The sequence below is a fragment of the Eptatretus burgeri genome, chromosome 17 (genome assembly GCF_056783735.1).
Source record: "Eptatretus burgeri isolate ZD-2024b chromosome 17, Ebu_testis_v1, whole genome shotgun sequence".
NCBI lineage: Eukaryota > Metazoa > Chordata > Myxini > Myxiniformes > Myxinidae > Eptatretus > Eptatretus burgeri.
The window spans coordinates 4,224,501-4,237,298 of record NC_140977.1 but is presented as its reverse complement, the minus strand read 5'-3'; the positions used below and the strand labels follow the sequence as shown (position 1 = coordinate 4,237,298).

Here is a 12,798-nt window from a genome sequence, read left to right as displayed (position 1 = left end):
TCCGTAGGTAAAATGTACTAGGGGAAAACTACACATGATGGCACACGAAAATTTGACGACTCGGGACGAGTCTGTAAAAAGGGGAGGGGGTAGTGTTGTGGTTACCAAATTCGCAAACCACCATTCAGGTCCCTTAGGTGAGATATCTCGGTAAGTACATGTGTAGTTAGGCCCAAACCCGTTGTCTAGTGGGAATACATGTCATTCACGCGTGCTGCGACTCTTCAGGATAGCCGTTTTTCTTTTACTATCTTTAATTTGGACCAACCGCCATTGTTACCACCACCAACCACCACATCAACCACCCACCGCGGCGCCGCTTCACGTCACACCTCGCAACCGTCGCATCGCCACCGTTCTTGCGCCGCTTGTGGGTACCGGTGTTGGACTCGTGCAGTGCGCGCGCCGAACAGCGTGTACAAAACCACGGATTTTCTGCTTCAAAAACGGATCAAAAACGACACACGCCCACTTTTGTTCCGTCCAATCGGTGAGCGAGGGGCGATTTGGCCCCGCCCCCAGGGCGTTGGAGGGCGATCGATATATGCAAATTTATGGATCAAAAAGCATTCACGCCCACTTTTTCTCGGGCCAATGGGGAGCGAGGTGAAAGGTCGAAGGGAGGGGGTCAAAGCTGAGAGAGCGAAGCCACGGGGCTTATAAAAGCGACCGCGTTCGTCAGTCAAGGGGAACAGAGAGTTAAGACTTCGCGGGCGGTGGAGTTGGCAAGAAGGAGCTGGTCGTCGTGTGCGTTGGAGTCGGAGCGGAGGGGACGGAGCTGTGGAGAGGCGGCGAGGGCAGACGAGGGGGTGCTCGCGTCGTGCAGGGAGCTGCACCCCAGGGAGGCCGACAGCGCGACCTGGCCGAGGTGGAGACGCTCGTCACGGGACTCGAGGCAGAGTAGGAATCCTCTATACCCCGAGCATCAGCAACCCCCTCCTGTTTCCCCCCGCGCTGAGATAGTGCGACCAAGGGGGCCCCTTTCCCACCCCCTACCAGACACTGCCCGCGAGTCCCGCAGAGTTGAGGCACCATCGCCGCTCCGCGTCTCATCACCAGACGGGTAGGCCCGACCCGGTCTCGGCCTCAGGCCCGCCTCATCTTTGAGGGTGTTCTTTTCCTTGGTTTTGGGTATGTGTTGTCGGCGCCGTCTGTGAAGTAAAATTGTATAAGTGTTGCCGTGTGCTCGCGTAATCGGTATTAGATCTGCATTGTCGCATTTGCTTTTTGTGTAAATTGCATTGTGTTTTTCTTTTCTGTGTGCTTTTGGTGGAATTGAATATGTGTGCTTTCCGTTCATCGCGAATAAATGTGCTTTGTGTTGAACTGTTTCCCGCTTCGCTTCGTCATTTCTTTCATTGAATCCTCATCTTGCTTCACGTAAAGGGTTGGTAGTGGGCTGAATACGCCCGATAATTAATCGAACCGTCGAGGTCGACGATAACACCGCTCGGTTATCCCGATAGTACGGAACGGGTCGCTTAAGTGGCCCGTGTCCGAAGTCGACCTGCGGCGAGGTGCGATCGCCCGGTCTACCCTCCGCGTGGGTACTTAGGTAGGTCGAATTTGGCGAGCAACCCTATCCCACGCGGGGGCTGATTGGCTCGATCGCGGTGAGACCGAAAGGTCCACCCGTGACTGGTTCCCGGCGTTAGTCCGAGAGGGTCACGACTGGATTGTCCGTCCGGTGGGCGACGTGCCGCGATTCGAGTTACGTGGCCGTCAGCACGCCGGCGGGCGCGAATCCGTAACAATATATATATATATATATATATATATATATATATATATATATATATATATATATATATATATATATATGCATACATACATACACATATATAATATATATTTATACCTCCCATGCTCTTCCAGCCGAGAAAGCTGCATAAAGCAACCAAGAAGGCCGACACAAGGTAAGTGCTTTGCTGTTTCAAACCCTTCCCAGAGTTCCTCCATCACTGGAAAGACATTCACAAAGAGTACAAGCCGGTAGGCGACATGGGTGGTCGCTAGACTAAGGCGAGTTTGAAATATGTAGATCAGGGAACACATCAGATGGCATTTTTGCCGTTCGTTGTTCCATATAGGAACATGACGAGCAACTGTCCATTCATCATTTGTGTTCGATTCCCGAGCCCTACGTTAGGGAATCCCAACACGAACGTTGGTGTGAAAGCATATAGTAATATAATTGCTTCCTCGTCATACAGTTTTTGACGGATCGGGCTGAAAATTTTTGACAAAGACATTGATTATAGTGCGCATAAAAGCGCGGAAGCCAATTTTTGATTTTCGAAAAGAAAATATATAAAAATATTTTTCGGATTTTTTTCAAAAAATTCAGTCCCGTTGCTAGGCAATGGTGGCGTCCGTAGCAACTGTGCTCAAAAGCATATAACGAGATCCTGGTATGAACCTACCAGTCAAGTTTCATCAAAAGCTGTTGACTCCTCTGGCCTCCAGAGCTGTCCATTACATACAAACAAACAGACAGACAGAAAACCTGAGACTCATAGTCAGGTTCCTTGTGTAATTTCATTGGAATTTTTTGGAGAGTAGCAAACCTATAGATTTTTGAGAAGTTTAAAATCTATTTAAATAAAAAAATGTTTCACATTTTTTCAACTTTTGGAAAGGTCGTTTTGGGGGTGAAAAATGCTTTTTTTAAATTCCAATTTTAAAAAATCTGAAACTATACAAAATAACCAACTGATGGTGGATTACTGTTAAATGGCTAACAATGGATTGTACAAGATAAAATGTTGCATTTTGACTGTCGGTTGCCATGGAAACAGCATTTTTGGAGTGGAATTGCCATTTTTTAATATATATTTTTTTAAATTATATTTTCCATCGGATGGCCTAAATAATTGTTAAATATAGTGACCATGACTAACTTACACATAAGTATTATGATTTTCAAGTATTCGAACGGTTGGTTGCCATGGAAACGGCCATCTGTGCAATGAAACATTGGTGTGTCTGTTGTTCAATATCAGAAGGTTTCGGCACCTTCAGTAGTAAAACGTTTGATTTTAAGTTTTTGTAGTTTAATGTATTGTAAGTGTGATCTTGTGGGGAACATAGGTGACGCCACGTCGCGACGCCATGCCATTGCCTCAGGTTACGGTTGCTGGGCGTGGCATGACGTCGTGATGTGGCGCGGCGCGCGTCCAAGCACGTGCAGCACTATGACGTCATTTTCAGTTCGCTTCGTTTATTCTCGATTTATTCATGACAGTTTACTTCGGAGCTTCGTTTCATCATACAGTATTCGGTTTTCAACACCTTTCTTCCTTTTTTCGGTAACCTGTGATAGCCTTGAGGCGTATGTACCTTTTGGTCATTTTATGTTCTTCTGTATGGTGTAGGATTATGGTTTGAATGGCCACAGGGTTGGAGGTTTTAATTGCGTTTCCTGTTTGGCTAGGAGTTGGAAGTCGGGCAATCGTCATGTTATAGCTATGTGTTTATCCTTTTTCTATTATTTCGGGTTGATCTTTAAATATGTCCTTATGTGCTGGTTCGTGCTTTCATTTATCCGGAAAGAAAGTCACCATCAATGTAATCAGTCACTGACGTATTTTGTTCCATTAGATTAACTGCTGTGTAATAGGATAGGATTTGGTTAGCTTTTTGCCCGGGGGTTGGAATTACAGAGGGAGTCTATTTGGAGTTTCTATTTAGTTTACTGGCATGTAGTTAGCGCGTATTGTTGATTTCCCACTCATCTCTGCTTTTATTTTATTCAGGTAATTTTACGTCTTAGTAGCGGTTTTTATTTTGGATTCTAATAAAGTTCTATCATTGCGGCATTTACCCGCATCTTCCGTTTAAATCACATTAGTTTAGGTCAATAAATTAGTCAAAGAAAATAAGGATGTTGTTTTTCTCATCTGTTTGCTTTTTATGGTAATGAATGTTATTTGTGCCCTTGATATGGCCCTAGACATAGGCACAGCCTGAGTTTTATAGGCTGTATCACGTATGATAGATTTGACATTCATGAGCTGACTATATTCTCACCTGATACGGATGTTCTGGTTCTTGCCATAGCAAAATATCATCTCCTGCCAAGACACACGTCTATCTCAATGGCATCTAGCATTGTCAAAATCGAGCCAATCTGGAAGGCCCGAAGTGAGGAGAGAGCCCAGGCATTGCCAGCCTTCCACGCATTCACAGGTGCCGATAATACTGGGCGGTTCGCTCGACATGGTAAGGCAAAGTGGTTCCAGTGCTACTTGAAGGCCGATCACAACATGGTAGATGCCTTTGCTATGCTCTGTAAGGATGCTGAACTGTCAGAGGATCTAAACACAACTTTAGCAAGATTTGTCTGTTCAGGTTATTGTCCAAGTGGTGTCAATATTTCCAGCATCCCTCAACTTCGGTGGCATCTCTTTTGTAATGGTGGCATAGTGATGATGACGATGGCAATGATGAGTGACATTAGAGACAGTGATGCCAATTGGCTACAAACTCATATTTGACATTAAGTACATTTCACTGATCACCATATTCATGCATTACTTGTTTCAAGATTTGAAAACAATACATGAAATAAACGGTAATTTGACAAAATGATAGCAGTTTCCATGGCAACCATTGCTCAAAATACAGATATATGTATTCTATATAAAGAACTGTCTAGTTAACAATTATGCATCATCAGTTGCTTGCTTGCGATTAATTTTGAATTTTCAGAGCTGAAATTAAAAAAAATGGGTTTTTACCCCAAAACGACCTATTTGACCACATTATATGCATTGAAAAAAATGTGAAACATGGATTTTCTGTTTTCGTATTGTTTAAGCTTTCCAAAAATGTTGGGGTTAGCTACTCTCCAAAAAATTCCAATGAACGTCAAATTATGGACACAAGGAACCTGACCAAGATTTTGAGGACTTTTATAAATTCATGTATAATGCTGTATTTGGAGACTATGGAAAATGTTAGGAATCAACAAAACATAACACTTGCTACATCTTGGAAATGAACTTCAAAGTTAATTAATAGACCAAGTTTTGAGCGAGCGGAGGTGTTTTCAGAGAACTTTTGTGCTATTCATTTGAAAAAAGAGAGTATTGAAATGGACAAACCTATTTATATAGGAACAATTCTTGACTTGTCAAAGTCGTTAATGTATGACTATTACTATAATAATTTAAAATTAAAGTATAAGGATAATGTGTCATTGTTATATATGGATACAGATAGTTTTATATTAGAAATTAAGACAAGTGATGTATATGAGGATATGATCGATAATATTGATATATATAATACAAGTAACTATAAGTCAGGTGATGTGTTGTTTTCATCAAAGAATAAAAAGGTTATTGGTAAGTTTAAAGATGAATTGGGTGGGTAGGTCATGAGTGAATTTATAGGATTGAGATCAAAGTGTTATACTTTTACGTATATTGATAATAATAACATTTAAAGGTGTGATAAGCTAAAGGGAACAAAGAAAAATATAATCAAGGAAACAATAAACTTTAAACATTATTACAACTGTTTAACCTTAAAGAAGGAAGAGTCCAGAAAAATGAATGCAGTAAGAAGTTATATACAGAAGAGGTAAATAAGAAAGCATTAGGAGCTTTTGATGATAAAAGATATACTTTAGAGAAATGAATCAATTGTCTCCCTCATGGTTATAAGTATAAGTGTTAAGATATTGGGTTGGGAATTTTAACGGGCTACTGCCGTCTTTTTACTGATTTATAAATGATAGAACCAAACAATAACCAAACCAAAGAGTGGAGAAGTAATCAGCCTTGGTATTTAAATGGGAAACAAAGAATGTGAGAAATATCAAATATGTCTTATTGAAGAAATAACTGGGGTAAAAGTAGATAAAAAACAAATAAGCGGATAAATTTAATTACAAAGAAGTTGGAGAATGTAAAGAAAAAAAATTAATATCCTTGAATGGACTGAAAACTTTGATGGTGATCAATTGAACAATGGAAAAACAATTTACTCCAATCTCAAAATGATATGTGGCTCAGGAGGTGGCCAAATAAGAGCATCAAGAGAAGTTTATCATTTCATTTCTGCTCAAGACACTTACACCAAGAACCAAGTTCCAAGTTATTATTTGTGAATATACACTATGGAAATGAATGTTATAAGAAAATTAAGTTATTCCCAAAAGTAGAACATGGACAAATATTCGTTGGTTTGCTCTTTGAGTGGAATGAAAATATGAAAGGGAAGAAGTGCTTTAATCAGTAAGTCTCAATCTTTCATAGTCTCAATTTTACATTTGCTTGTATGGGAGGGAAGGGATAGGTGGGAAGAAAATGAGTCTCCGACTTTGAGCTTTTGGTGCTTGGGTCAGAAAGTTTTTCCCTTTTCCCCATTCATTTGAATGGGCATCCCAGAAACCCCATTTATCACTCCCTTCTCGCACCATTCACCCCCCTCACTCACCCTTCTCTAAGTTGCCTCCCCCTCTCATCCACAAAGCTGCCTCCTTCCACTGCCCTCTCACCTCCATCTCTTCACTCCACCTCCTCAAATCCTCAACCGCCTTCTGCCCCCTCTATTGTCCACCCTCTCCCCCAGCACCACAGAGCCTTTTCTCCTCCTCATCTGGCCCCCTCCCCTAGCTATCCTGCAATCCCCCACACTCTTTCAACAACCACCCCCGTGTCCCTTGTCCTCCCACCCCCTGCACCCAAAACCTCCTCCCCTCTCTCTTCATTAACAGAGTGGACCTCAACTATCCAGGGCCTTCACTCAAACCTCTCAGATCCTTCCATACAGGTTGCCACTGACAAACCAGACATAATCTGCCAAAAAGAAACTTTCCTCCCCCAATACGTGTCTGACTCCTAAGTATTTCTCCCTGGTTACTCCCTCGTCCATTATGACAGACCTGAGCCTCGTCCTGGTGGAGGAGTTGCTCTCTTCATCAAAGACTCTATTCCTCACTCTCCATGCACTGCCCTCACTCCCCACACCCCCAGGAATACTTCTGGCTACGGCTTCCCCTCCAGTCCCACCTGATGTTTATATGTGTACTGTACCGTCCACCAAACAGTGATGACTCCATCTACACCTCACTTTCTGAAAACATGGACCAACTTCTATCTTCTCATCCAAACTCTCTCTTCCTCATATGTGGCGACTTCAATTGTCATCATGCCAGTTGGCTAGGTGTGGGTACCTCTCTCACCTGTCATGGCACTTCAGCAAAAGCTTTCTGCGACTCATTGGGACTGACTCAATCGGTCAACTTCCCGACTCCGATCTCAACCAATGGTACTCCGTCTCTTCTGGATCTGATTTTGACAAATTTCCCTGACTATCTGCCGCTCTTCCTCCGCTCCAATCGGTTCTTCTGACCACATCCTTGTCAAAGTGGACATCTCCCTGGCTATTATCAGAGAACCACCTCACTGCCGTCGAGTCTGGCATTTCACTCAAGCTGATTGGCAGGGTTTCCAAGCAGCCATAAAACTTATAGACTGGTCTCCTATCGCTACTTTCTCCAACATCAACTCATCCTGGGAATTCTTTCAAAGAAACTTGCTCTCCGTAATGCACAGATTTATCCTCTCTTGTCTTCAGTTGTCCTACCCTTCTTCCCGCCTTTGGTTCACTGAAGCTTGTGGCGAGGCAGTTGTTCTGAAACAACTTGCCTTTGCCTCATGGAAAGCAAACCTAACTGAGGATAATCTCAGTTCCTTCCATAAAGCGTGGAACAAGTGTGTATCTACCCTCAGGAAAGCCAGAAAACGACATCTTTCTCAGCTCCGAACTTTCAAACCTCTCTGCCTCCTCAAAATCCTGGTGGCATCTAATCAAATCTGTTTCTGGTGTTTGTTCCCCCTCCAACCCCTCCCTGACCTCAAATGGCCGCATTGCTGATACCACACGTGAAAAGGCTGAATGCCTAAACTTGGTGTTTGCAGCTAAAGCTTGTGTCCAAAACCCATCACTTTCTCTACCCACCTTATCCAGTCGCACCCAACTGTCCCTGGACTCGGTGTCCTTTTCTCCTAATAAGGTGGAGAGCTTGCTGTCATACCTCAACTCAGATTCTGCAACCGGTCCAGACGGCATCAGAACACGTGTCCTAAAGACCCGCTCTTCTGCTCTTGCTCACCTTCTCTGTTCTATTCACCCTCTCATTTGCTCAAGGTCATCTGCCATCTGCTTGGAAATCAGCAAACATTACTGCCCTGCATAAAAAAGGTGCAAAACAGATCCCTGCAACTACAGACCAATCAGCCTTCTCCCAATCATCAGCAAGGTTATGGAATCCATCATCGCTTCAGACATGAAATCCTTCCTCTTCTCCAATGGCTTGATTTCCGATCTTCGATTTGGTTTCAGACCAGGTCACTCTATCCTGGATATGCTGCTTCTGCTCTCCCAACAATAGATGGAGGTCCTCAATGCCGGACATGAAATCAGAGCCGTATCCCTTGACATATCGCGTGCTTTTGACACGGTCTGGCACCCTGCCCTGCTCAGCAAACTCTCTTCCTATGGTATCCAAGGCCATCTCCACTCATGGCTCGCAGACTTCCTCTCCTGTCGCAGTCAATGTGTGGCCCCAAATGGAGTTCTTTCATCCTCTCTTCCTATCCAGGCTGGAGTTCCTCAAGGTAGCGTTCTGGGCCCTGTTCTTTTTCTGGTTTTCATCAATGAAGTCTCCGACTCTCTGGAAAATCCTCTTTAGCTCTTTGCTGATGACTCCACCCTCTGCCGTACCATCTGTCATCCCTCAGACCGGCAAGCAGCAGCTTCTTCGCTCACTGCAGATCTGGGTAAAATCACAAATTGGTCCAACACATGGAACATGTCTTTCAATCCGACAATATCTCACACTCTCACTATGTCTCTCCGAAAGGACCGTTTAGAACCCCCCACCTCCCACCCCCTCCATCCACTTTCTCAACAATCCTCTGGAAGAAGTCCTTTCTTTCAAGCTTCTGGGTCTCACTATCTGCCATGACCTTTCCTGGGAAAGCCACATTTCAAACCTCGCCTCCAAAGCCAGTCGCCGACTGGGAATCCTCCGTCGTGCAAAGTCCTTCCTTATCCCACCTGAGCTCCTGACCACTTACAAAGCTTTCGTCCACAGCCTGATGGAGTACTGCTCTCCCCTTGGAGCTGGTGCTCCTGCCTCCCACCTTTCTCGGCTTCACGTTGTGGAAACCAAGGCATTTCGGATAATTGGCATCTTCTGCGATGAGGCTGAGTCTTTGGGCCTCTCACTCTCTCATCGCAGGCTGGTCTGTGGTCTTTCTGTCTTCTACCGTCCCCTCTCCAGCCTCGCCACCCCCCCCCCACCCCCGCTCTCTCTGCGATATGTCCCCACCACATTTCTGCAGTGTGCTCAAGGTCCGCCAACAACCCCCTTCTGGTAAAACTACCAAAATAACGAATCAATGCTCACCTTCACTCTTTCATTCCTCTATTTTCCCACCTTTGGAATAAACTCCCTCACTCTATTCAATCCCATTCTTCCCTCCAGGCCTGCAAAACAGCTGTTCACCACCACCGCTTATCATCCCCCATCCAAATCCTCAATATTTTATACCCCCGATAATCCACGCAAGCCCACCTCCTTCAAATTCCCTGCTTTCCTTCCTGAAAGTCCCTGTCATGTCCATCTTGTATTCCCCATGTTCCCACCTTATCCCTCTCTCTTCCACAGATCTTCTAATGCTACTGTTCCCCACTGTTTTGTCCTTCCCTCTCCCGCCACGCTTGTCTCCTGCCCCCCTTGCTGTGCGTTGTGTGTTAGCTCTCATACAAGCCTCGACAAGGTATACAAAAAAAGTCTCAATTATATGCCACACAAAATACACAACACAAAACAAGTCCTGGCGAGGGTCTGCAATCTGTGATTGCTCTTTTTCTTGTTGATATATTTTTTTACCTACGACATGTCACAGGTCTACAAAAGCTTTGCGTTGTTGTTGTTGTTGTTGTTGTTGTTGTTGTTGTTGTTGTTGTTCGATTTTTGAAATATGCACCCATTGGTCGGACACCTGCTGGACCACACTAACATTTTCTGGTGGGCCTAACGCATTAGTCCGGCAGGATACACTGTCTGGGTTTGTTACATCAGATTTCCATTGGACTTGTTTGGATCGAGTGTTAATCATGATGAGGGACTCCGAAAAATCGAATCATTTTGTCTCATGATAGTAAGGCTTAATCAAGCCTGTCAGATTTCACAGTACATCATAACGCACGTGAATCAAGCATTACGTTACGTGTATTACTAGAAAATAGCGTTTCATCATTTTTGAACAGCCCCATATTGGGGTTGAACAATCCGTGACTGTGTAACGAATTGGCTCGTTCTGATGTAACCGTGGCGGAGGTTGATTTGGATGAAAGATGTCGACATGATCTTTTTATTGTGCATTAAATGCATGTTTCCAAACCATGCTGTTCATCTTTTAAGACTGCTTTAAATGTGCATTTCACAATTGGCCTGGTCCCGGATGTTGTCCCACGTTGTGACCACAGTGTGCTCATTCTTTTTTTCTTTTCTTTTTTTGTTCAATGTTACTTGAAATAAAGTGCATTTTGCAGTTGATGCAGAATAACATTAAAAATGCCAAACGTCTTGATTATTTTATTGTTTATTGTGTTGGAGGTTTGACCATTTCATTTCAATATTTTTTCCTGAAGTCGTTTTCCTCTTTTCTGAAATTACATGAGATCGCATTCTTTGCAGGTAAAGTACATCCAGTGAAGACAGAAAATTTTCAAAGTGACTTCTCTCAGAGTTCCCAGGATGCTTTGAGAAATGTGTGTATAAAGCAAGAACCTTGTGATTCTCCTCCCAGAGAGCTGAAGAATGCTCTTCAACTGCTTGAAGGTAAGCAGAGCCGCGCATAGAACACACAGCACATTTCTACTTGTTTTATTCAGTGACCGATGAAATGCTTAAATTCCACATCCTATCGAAGGATGGATCTGCTTATACAGTGTGCTCCTTCCTATTCGAGCTTGTTTTTGTAACGAAGACATATGTTGCGCGAACATCACCAAGCGCATTTTATGTACCCTGTTACCTCCACCACTGAAGGTGAACGGAGGTTATTTTTTCACCCATGTCTGTCTGTCTGTCTGTCTCTGTCGGTGAGCAGGATATCTTTAAAAGTTGTGGACAGATTCGGCTGACATTTGGTTGACAGGTTGGGTGTGTGATAAGGGCGAATTCACTCGATTTTTGTCTCCGGTTTCAGATTCTATAGTCTTTATAAGGATTCTTAACCACTGAGAGATGGGGCCAAAAACTATATACAATACAGTACTGTATAGCATAATATTTCAACGAGTGTGACAAGGAATGACACGGTCTTGCACTCTCTGCGCCATCTTGGTTCTGTCCCTCCCAGGTTTCAGTGTGGCACACATGGTCCACCAGTAACCCCCTTTTTGTTAAACTCCCAAAATCCAGGCATGGTGCTCACCTCACTCATTTATTTCCCTTTTTTCCCCACCTATAGACAAATGCCCCTCGTGTTTTCAGTCCCATTCTTTCCTCCTATATTCCCTTTTAAATTCATTACCTTAAATTCATTATTGTCTGGCAGCCATGCTGGATTGAACAAAAATCTTTTTGAAATCTTTTCTCTTGAACTGATTCGTCAATAGATGTTAAACTTCACAGTTATTATTTAGTCGTCATGGGGAATATATATATATATATATATATATATATATATATATATATATATATATATATATATATATATATATGTTTTAAATTTCAACCTGATCAGATGCATTTGAGAACAGCTGAAGGGATTTAAATCAACCTTGGTACAAGTTTGTATAATTAGCTTCACTCGTGAAGTGAAAAGCGGGGTTAAGCAATCTGTCCTGCACGTACGTAGAATGTACGTACATTCAGGGTGGGCCAAAAGTCACTGAAGGTTTTCTTTTTTTAATAACTTTTTATTTTAAAATAAAAATTGATGAAATAAATTGCAAAACAGGAGGTTAATGCATACAATTAATTTTTTGGTAGATTCATTGTGAAAAATATTGTCCTGCAAATGGCCCCCATTGGGTTCTTCACAACGTCTTGCTCTTTCCAAAACGTGATCCATTACTGAGGACAAAACTCCTTGAACAATTGTTGCAATTTCCTCGGAAATGTTTTTGAATTCATGAACAGACCCCTTTGACTCAAACTGAGCAATCAAGTTCCGAATCGTATTTTCTTATGGTTGATGGTTGTTCTCAAACATTAAAATGATTGCAAAATTTTCTGAGTTTGAATTATTATTGATTTCCCACTGAAGTAATAAAATTCAACAATTTTCACATGCTGGTTATTGGTAAATTTATTCATAATGAATCTCTGGTATTCTTTATCTGTAAAAAAAACAAACAAACAAAAATGAAAAATTAATTTAAAATGAAAAAGTTGTTAAAAAAAAGAAAATCTTCAATGACTTTTGGCCCACCCTGTACATACATGTCTGCATTTCATTATTCCCTTTTCTCTGCAACCGCTTGGTGGATTGACACGGAATTTTCACCATGTGTACGACTACTCAAGTAGAATGTTTAAGTGATAATTATGACATCATAGGTCATGTGTGGCAGCCATTTGTTATATATATTTTTTAACCTTCAAAAATCTCCGAAATGCTGAACAGATCGAGGTGAAATTTTACAGATATAATCGCCTTTCCATGAGGAACAAAAAGTTCCCCACCTATGATGTCATAGTGTTGCTGAGCCGGATATCGGTTGCGAGCACGACCGCTAGGTGGGGCGGTAGGGTCGACTCTACCG

The 12,798-nt window shown here is 42.7% G+C and overlaps 1 protein-coding gene across 1 annotated transcript in view; it reads left to right on the top strand.

Annotated features, from left to right (window-relative positions):
- The window catches only part of LOC147009143 (uncharacterized), an 86,154-nt gene that overhangs the window by 29,712 nt on the left and 43,644 nt on the right, over nucleotides 1-12,798 (top strand). The window contains exons 3-4 of the mRNA XM_085862858.1: nucleotides 4,060-4,221; nucleotides 10,721-10,864. Coding sequence (XP_085718984.1) covers nucleotides 4,060-4,221; nucleotides 10,721-10,864 — 306 coding nt within the window. The remainder of the gene's footprint in view (nucleotides 1-4,059; nucleotides 4,222-10,720; nucleotides 10,865-12,798) is intronic.